The sequence below is a fragment of the Brachyistius frenatus genome, unplaced genomic scaffold (assembly GCF_029030835.1).
Source record: "Brachyistius frenatus isolate BFR_SWC_R1_liver_20210118 unplaced genomic scaffold, ASM2903083v1 Contig_403, whole genome shotgun sequence".
In the NCBI taxonomy this organism is placed as follows: Eukaryota; Metazoa; Chordata; class Actinopteri; family Embiotocidae; genus Brachyistius; species Brachyistius frenatus.
This window is the reverse complement of record NW_027211002.1, coordinates 21,679-29,859: the sequence shown is the minus strand read 5'-3', so window position 1 is coordinate 29,859 and position 8,181 is coordinate 21,679. Positions and strand designations below refer to the sequence as shown.

Below are 8,181 nucleotides of genomic sequence, written 5' to 3'. Positions count from 1 at the left end.
TGTTCAGAAAGACGTTCTAAATATGTTCAGAAAGACGTAAATATGTTCAGAAGAGTTCTAAATATGTTCAGAAAGACGTGTTCTAAATATGTTCAGAAAGACGTTCTAAATATGTTCAGAAAGACGTGTTCTAAATATGTTCAGAAAGACGTGTTCTAAATATGTTCAGAAAGACGTGTTCTAAATATGTTCAGAAAGACGTGTTCTAAATATGTTCAGAAAGACGTTCTAAATATGTTCAGAAAGACGTGTTCTAAATATGTTCAGGCAGACATGTTCTAAATATGTTCAGACAGACGTGTTCTAAATATGTTCAGACAGACGTGTTCTAAATATGTTCAGACAGACGTGTTCTAAATATGTTCAGACAGACGTGTTCTAAATATGTTCAGACAGACGTGTTCTAAATATGTTCAGAAAGACGTTCTAAATATGTTCAGACAGACGTGTTCTAAATATGTTCAGAAAGACGTTCTAAATATGTTCAGACAGACGTGTTCTAAATATGTACAGACAGACGTGTTCTAAATATGTTCAGAAAGACGTGTTCTAAATATGTTCAGACAGACAAATATGTTCAGAAAGTGTTCTAAATATGTTCAGAAAGACGTTCTAAATATGTTCAGACAGACGTGTTCTAAATATGTTCAGACAGACGTGTTCTAAATATGTTCAGACAGACGTGTTCTAAATATGTTCAGACAGACGTTCTAAATATGTTCAGACAGACGTGTTCTAAATATGTTCAGACAGACGTGTTCTAAATATGTTCAGACAGACGAAATATGTTCAGAAAGACGTGTTCTAAATATGTTCAGACAGGCAGACAGAAAGACGTGTTCTAAATATGTTCAGAGACATGTTCTAAATATGTTCAGACGTGTTCTAAATATGTTCAGACAGACGTGTTCTAAATATGTTCAGAAAGACGTGTTCTAAATATGTTCAGACAGACGTGTTCTAAATATGTTCAGAAAGACGTTCTAAATATGTTCAGACAGACGTTCTAAATATGTTCAGACAGACGTTCTAAATATGTTCAGAAAGACGTTCTAGATATGTTCAGAAAGACGTGTTCTAAATATGTTCAGAAAGACGTGTTCTAAATATGTTCAGACAGACGTGTTCTAAATATGTTCAGAAAGACGTGTTCTAAATATGTTCAGACAGACGTGTTCTAAATATGTTCAAATATGTTCAGAAAGACGTGTTCTAAATATGTTCAGAAAGACGTTCTAAATATGTTCAGACAGACGTGTTCTAAATATGTTCAGACAGACGTGTTCTAAATATGTTCAGACAGACGTGTTCTAAATATGTTCAGAAAGACGTGTTCTAAATATGTTCAGAAAGACGTGTTCTAAATATGTTCAGGCAGACGTGTTCTAAATATGTTCAGAAAGACGTGTTCTAAATATGTTCAGACAGACGTGTTCTAAATATGTTCAGAAAGACGTTCTAAATATGTTCAGACAGACGTTCTAAATATGTTCAGACAGACGTTCTAAATATGTTCAGACAGATGTTCTAAATATGTTCAGAAAGACGTGTTCTAAATATGTTCAGAAAGACGTGTTCTAAATATGTTCAGACAGACGTGTTCTAAATATGTTCAGAAAGACGTGTTCTAAATATGTTCAGAAAGACGTGTTCTAAATATGTTCAGACAGACGTGTTCTAAATATGTTCAGAAAGACGTTCTAAATATGTTCAGAAAGACGTGTTCTAAATATGTTCAGAAAGACGTTCTAAATATGTTCAGAAAGACGTGTTCTAAATATGTTCAGAAAGACGTTCTAAATATGTTCAGAAAGACGTTCTAAATATGTTCAGACAGACGTGTTCTAAATATGTTCAGAAAGACGTTCTAAATATGTTCAGAAAGACGTTCTAAATATGTTCAGACAGACGTGTTCTAAATATGTTCAGAAAGACGTAAATATGTTCAGAAAGACGTTCTAAATATGTTCAGACAGACGTTCTAAATATGTTCAGACAGACGTGTTCTAAATATGTTCAGAAAGACGTGTTCTAAATATGTTCAGAAAGACGTTCTAAATATGTTCAGGCAGACGTGTTCTAAATATGTTCAGAAAGACGTGTTCTAAATATGTTCAGACAGACGTGTTCTAAATATGTTCAGACAGACGTGTTCTAAATATGTTCAGAAAGACGTTCTAAATATGTTCAGAAAGACGTTCTAAATATGTTCAGACAGACGTGTTCTAAATATGTTCAGAAAGACGTTCTAAATATGTTCAGACACGTGTTCTAAATATGTTCAGAAAGACGTGTTCTAAATATGTTCAGAAAGACGTGTTCTAAATATGTTCAGAAAGACGTTCTAAATATGTTCAGACAGACGTGTTCTAAATATGTTCAGAAAGACGTGTTCTAAATATGTTCAGACAGACTCTGAGGCTGTAGTAGAACCTGACCTGGCGGTTCTTTGTGTGGCCGGAGAACCACTTCCTGTCATGTGAAGTTATTTTATTTTGGAGATGGAGTTAAGGTTGTGTTCCCTGCCCCCTGCAGGCCGTCAGCGATGTTGCAGCTCCCCCTGGTGGTGACGGCCCAGGTGGACCTGGTCCTGGTTCTGGTCTCCCTGCTGGCCTTCTGGACCCGACTGAGCCAGCTGAGCTACCCAAAGGCCGTGGTGTGAGTGTGTTTGTTTGGTCCACCTGGGCAGCTGGCATCAGACTCCTCTGACTGTGTGTGTGTGTGTGTGTGTGTGTGTGTGTGTGTGTGTGTGTGTGTGTGTGTGTGTGTGTGTGTGTGTGTGTGTGTGTGTGTGTGTTCAGGTTTGATGAGCTCTACTACGGCCAGTTCGTGTCCCTCTACATGAAGCGGGTGTTCTTCATCGACGACAGCGGGCCGCCGCTCGGTCACATGGTCCTGGCCCTCGGAGGTCCGTTACTATGACGACAGCATGTTGGACTGCAGGTGTGTTTGTTTCCGTCAGACGTGTTCCAACATGTTCCTGTTCTTGTTGTTACAGCGTACCTTGGAGGGTTCGACGGGAACTTTGTGTGGAACAGAATTGGAGCAGGTGAGAACAGATGCCACTTTAAACAAACCAGAGTGGAGAGTACCCCAGCAGTGTGAGTGTGTTTGTTTTGTGTCACAGAGTACCCCAGCAGTGTGAGTGTGTTTGTTTTGTGTCACAGAGTACCCCAGCAGTGTGAGTGTGTGTGAGTGTGTTTGTTTTGTGTCACAGTCAGTGTGAGTGTGTTTGTTTTGTGTCACAGGGTGCTGCCGGCTCTATGTGGAGCTCTGTGTGTTCCTCTGGTCTACCTGTTGACTCTGGAGCTGCGGTTCTCTCACCTGTCGGCTCTGGGCGCCGCTCTGCTGCTGCTGCTGGGTGAGTCTCCACCCGGGCACCACGCTGTCTCCTCGTGAAGGTGGTGAGGCCCAGCTGACCCTCCGTCTCTGTGGTTCCAGAGAACTCTCTGATCGTCCAGTCGCGCTTCATGCTGCTGGAGGCGGTGCTCATCTTCTTCGTGCTGCTGGCTTTCGTCTCCTACCTGCGTTTCCACCACGCCCCCTACAGGTGGAGCTCACCTGCTCCTCATTGACTTTTTATTTTGTAGAACATCAATCAATTGGTAGTCTGACAGCAGTTTGGCTCCTCCCCCTCAGCTCCTGGCCCAGGTACGGCTGGCTCCTCCTCTCAGGTGTCTCCTGCTCCGCGGCCATCGGGTGAGAACCTGCTCTGTGGTTGGTCCGTGTTCTGGAGGAACGGCAGACATCAGCGTGTTTCAACGTGTTTCAACGTGTTTCAACGTGTTTCAACGTGTTTCAACGTGTTTCAACGTGTTTCGTGTCAGGGTGAAGTACATGGGCGTGTTCTCCTACCTGCTGCTGCTGGGTGTGGCCTCTCTGCACACCTGGAGCCTGATTGGAGACCAGACTGTCAGTCATGTGAGTGCAGCTTCGTACTGAGCGCGCTCAGAAAGGTCTGCTAAGGTACCTGTTGTTGTGCGAGTGGTGCGTTCAGGAACACTGTGACATCTGATCTCTCAGTGTCCCTGAACGCATCCTGGACCAGATCACTGAAACTCTGTGTGTGTGTGTGTGTGTGTGTGTGTGTGTGTGTGTGTGTGTGTGTGTGTGTGTGTGTGTGTGTGTGTGTGTGTGCGCGCGCGCAGCTGAGTGTGTGTGTGCAGTGTGTGTGTAGACTTGTGTGTCTGTTGGTGGTTCCTGTTCTGCTCTACGTGTTCTGGTTCTACGTTCATCTGAGTCTCCTGAACCGCAGCGGACCACATGACCAGCTGATGAGCTCCGCCTTCCAGGCCAGTCTGCAGGTACACACACACACACACACACACACACACACACACACACACACACACACACACACACACACACACACACACGGAAACACACGTTGACTGATTGGCTGATGTATTAATTGATGTATTGATGACTGATTGGCTGCGGTCCTCAGGGCGGTCTCTCCAGGATCACTCAGGGTCAGCCCCTGGAAGTAGCCTATGGCAGTCAAGTGACTTTAAGAAGCTCCGCCTCCCAGCCAATCCCCTGCTGGCTCCACTCACACAAAGCCAACTACCCAATCAGGTGCTGCTAGTTCACATGGACACAGCAGCCAATCAGAAGCCTCTCGGTGTGAGTTTGACTTACGCCACTTCCTGTTTCCTGTTGCTATGTTCAGGTATGAAAATGGGCGGGGCAGCTCTCACCAGCAGCAGGTCACCTGTTATCCCTTCAAGGACGTCAACAACTGGTGGATCATCAAAGACCCCAGCAGGTAGGTTACCTGTCTGCCTCAAGGCATGCTGGGAGACGTAGTCCCCGTCTCATGTGTCTGTGTTTCTCTGGCAGACAGGAGCTGGTGGTGGGCCGTCCTCCTCAACCTGTCCGTCATGGTGATGTCATCCAGCTGGTGCACGGGATGACCTCACGCTTCCTCAACAGGTAAATGGGTCACCTGATTGCTGCGCTGCCTTCAAGAACAGTCTGACATCTGACAAGCTGGAGGGTGTGATCCTAGTTAATTAGCTAGTTAGTTAGCTAGTTAGTTAATCCAATCTGATGTCAGTTAGCTAGCTAGTTAATCACTTGAGTAGTTTGTTAGTTAGTTAGCAAGTTAATTAGTTAGCTAGTTAGTTTGTCGATGTGTTAGTTAGTTAGCTAGTTAGATAGCTGAATGGCCTCTTGCTGTGCAGCTCTGTGATTGGCTGAGTGAAATGCACCCTGGCAGCTGTAGTCTCTGATTTGTGTCCTCTGGGTGTTTCAGTCATGACGTCGCCGCTCCGATGAGTCCTCACGCACAGGAAGTGTCCGGTTATGTCGACTTCAATGTTTCCATGGCAACACAGAACCTGTGGAGGGTGGTGAGTCTTCATGTATTTATCTCTGGACCGGACAGTCCCGGTTCTGATCCAGGAACCATCTTGGTTCCGTGTTTGTTCATGTAAACATCAGACCCTCATCAGGGCTGAGTGACCCCTGGTGTCCACCGGAGGAACTGCAGGTCAGGAACACAACATGGATAAAGCAAGAGGATGTGTGTGTGTGTGTGTGTGTGTGTGTGTGTGTGTGTGTGTGTGTGTGTGTGTGTGTGTGTGTGTGTGTGTGTGTGTGTTCAGGATATCGCCAACAAGGAGGCGGAGTCTGATGTGTGGAAGACGATCCTGTCTGAAGTCCGATTGGTTCACGTCAACACCTCAGCCGTCCTCAAGGTGCTGACAGGAAGTGACCTCATATGATACACCCGAGCTGAGCAACGACACGATAACCTGTCTGTCTCACTGTCTCCCTGTATGTCTCTGTCTCTCTGTGTCCAGCTGAGCGGGGCGTCTCTTCCTGATTGGGGTTTCCGTCAGCTGGAGGTCGTTGCAGAGAAACACTTCAGATCTCTTTTGGGTTGGACGGTGGAGGAGCACCGATACGGAACCAGTACGACCTCTGACCTCAGCACTATGAACACTAAATGATGAAGTCTTGCAGCGTTACTGAAGTGATGTCACAATGTCCCATGATGCATCACCACAGGTCAGGAGCAGAAGGAGCGGGAGGCGGAGCTTCACTCTCCGACTCACATCGACATCAACAGAAAAATCTCCTTCTGGGCCAAATTCTTGGAGCTACAGGTACTAACGCATCATCACGTCACGGTCCAATCAGATCGCAAACAGGAAGCAGTGAAATTTCAAAAGAAAACAGGACAGTTGCCATGGCAGTAGAGTGATGTCATGTTGTGATGTCACGGCAGTGGAAGATGCTGATGGTGAAACAGGAAGAGTCGGAACACAAATACAGCTCCGCCCCCATGGAGTGGATCACCATGGAAACCAACATCGCATACTGGCTGCACACCTCCACCAACGTAACACACACGCACACACACTGTAACACGCTGTAACACACACACACACAAAACACACTGTAACGCAGTCCGTCCTGCTCTGCGCTCTGATTGGACATCTGTCTTTGTGTTTCAGGCTCAGATCCATCTGATTGGTAACCCAGTGTCATGGGGCGTGGCCAACCTCAGCCTGCTGGCCTATCAGCTGCTTGCAGCTGTCTACCTGCTGAGGAGGAGGCGGGGCTTCAAAGACCTCCCCGATGGTACACACACACACACACACACACAAACGCACACAAACACACACACACAACACACACACACACACACACACACACACACACAAACACACACACACACACAACACACACACACACAAACAAACACACACACACACACACACACACACACACACACACACACACACACACACACACACACACACACACACACACACACAAACACACACACTTGGTCTGAACCTGCAGCAGCAACAAAGATTGTTGCAGACAGATGCTCCATTCTGACATGTAATTGTGTGTGTGTGTGTGTGTGTGTGTGTGTGTGTGTGTGTGTGTGTGTGTGTGTGTGTGTGTGTGTGTGTGTGTGTGTGTGTGTGTGTGTGTGCAGGTGTGTGGGATCAGTTTGTGTGTCTGGGGTGTGTGTGTGTCGGTGGCTGGTTTGTGAACTTTGTTCCCTTCCTGCTGATGGACAAAACTCTCTTCCTGTATCACTACCTGCCGGCCCTCGTCTACCTGCACCTGCTGAGCCCCGCCCTGCTGGAGCACACACACACTCACCTGCTCAGGTACACACACCTTCATCATTTTTAAATGTCTCGCTGTGAGTCACCGTAGCAACACCACCTCTGTGTCACCGTAGCAACACCGCCTCTGTGTGTCTCCGCAGCAGTGGGACACACCGCCGTGCGCTCCAGGTGTGTGTGGCGGCCGTTCTGCTGTCCGTCTTTCTGTCCTATCGGACCTTCTGCCCTTTGACCTACGGCAGCCCCGAGCTGTCAGCCAATCAGCTGCAGGAGCTGAGGTGGAGGGACACCTGGGACATCCTGTACCGCCGCCGGTAGAGATCAGAGGGTCTGTGCACCTGAACACACTGTCAGCTGTCTGTGATGTCATGTTGGGGGAGGAGCTTCACTCTTGACTGAATCCCCGCCCACTGATGATGTAAACAATGATTGACAGGTGACACAAACATGTCTGCTGCCAGACTGACTTCAAAATAAAAGAAAACCTGAAAATTTAAAGTGTGCTTTTATTCTGACATCCAACTGACTTCTTGTTGAACTGCATCATGTTGATCAGGTGATCAAATATATATACTTTTTGTATTTCAAACATATTTATAACAGATTGAACTATTGATGAATAAATAAAACTAAAATCATGCTTCTACCTAACCTTCTATCTAATGTTTAATCCACTTTAGAATAAATATAATTAGTAATATTATTAGACAAATATGCCAATAGTTTATTGTAATTACTAAAATATATTGATTTGAACTTTGTTTTTAAATATATTTTTTTGCATATTTTAAAATGTATCCTGAAAATGATCATTGGACTGACGCACTGAAAACATATTTTAACAAACACATTTAAATATCCTGAAGCTTCAGAATATTTTAAAGTTATATTTGAGTATAATTATACAAAGTGAACTTAGTCGTGCTTTTATTTCAGTATATCACGTACACATCTCTTTTGGAAGTATTAAGATGTGTTACTGTGATTAAGCACTGAAAACATTTTAAAGATACATATTTTCATAGCATGACGTTTTCATATGTTTGAGGTTATATGTGATTGTAACATTGAGTGAACGTGTGTTCAT

At 45.0% G+C, this 8,181-nt stretch overlaps 1 protein-coding gene across 2 annotated transcripts; it reads left to right on the top strand.

Moving 5' to 3' along the window:
- Positions 1-2,444: 2,444 nt before the first annotated feature.
- On the top strand, positions 2,445-7,592 carry pomt1 (protein-O-mannosyltransferase 1). 2 transcript variants are annotated; one of them, XM_069724973.1, is made up of 20 exons: positions 2,445-2,658; positions 2,802-2,908; positions 2,999-3,049; positions 3,168-3,192; positions 3,240-3,361; positions 3,442-3,550; positions 3,640-3,699; positions 3,828-3,921; positions 4,149-4,304; positions 4,448-4,578; positions 4,673-4,768; positions 4,843-4,935; positions 5,258-5,354; positions 5,610-5,702; positions 5,808-5,919; positions 6,016-6,113; positions 6,236-6,349; positions 6,465-6,591; positions 6,959-7,136; positions 7,238-7,592. In XM_069724973.1, exons 1-20 carry the CDS (start codon positions 2,546-2,548, stop codon positions 7,410-7,412), a joined length of 2,151 nt encoding a protein of 716 aa, XP_069581074.1. In that variant the 5' UTR covers positions 2,445-2,545; the 3' UTR covers positions 7,413-7,592. The 2 variants fall into 2 exon arrangements, with proteins under 2 accessions (XP_069581074.1, XP_069581073.1); XM_069724972.1 differs by lacking the exons at positions 2,445-2,658; positions 2,802-2,908; positions 3,168-3,192; positions 3,240-3,361; positions 3,442-3,550 and having other exon boundaries at positions 3,026-3,049.
- The last annotated feature ends 589 nt before the right edge of the window (positions 7,593-8,181 follow it).

Excerpts from the sequence above, each read along its gene's own strand:
- pomt1 (XM_069724973.1), top strand. The coding sequence starts at position 2,546 with ATGTTGCAGCTCCCCCTGGTGGTGACGGCCCAGGTGGACCTGGTCCTG. Across the intron at positions 3,551-3,639 it reads TTCCACCACGCCCCCTACAG|CTCCTGGCCCAGGTACGGCT; the intron begins GTGGAGCTCACC and ends CCTCCCCCTCAG. Across the intron at positions 5,703-5,807 it reads ACACCTCAGCCGTCCTCAAG|CTGAGCGGGGCGTCTCTTCC; the intron begins GTGCTGACAGGA and ends CTCTGTGTCCAG.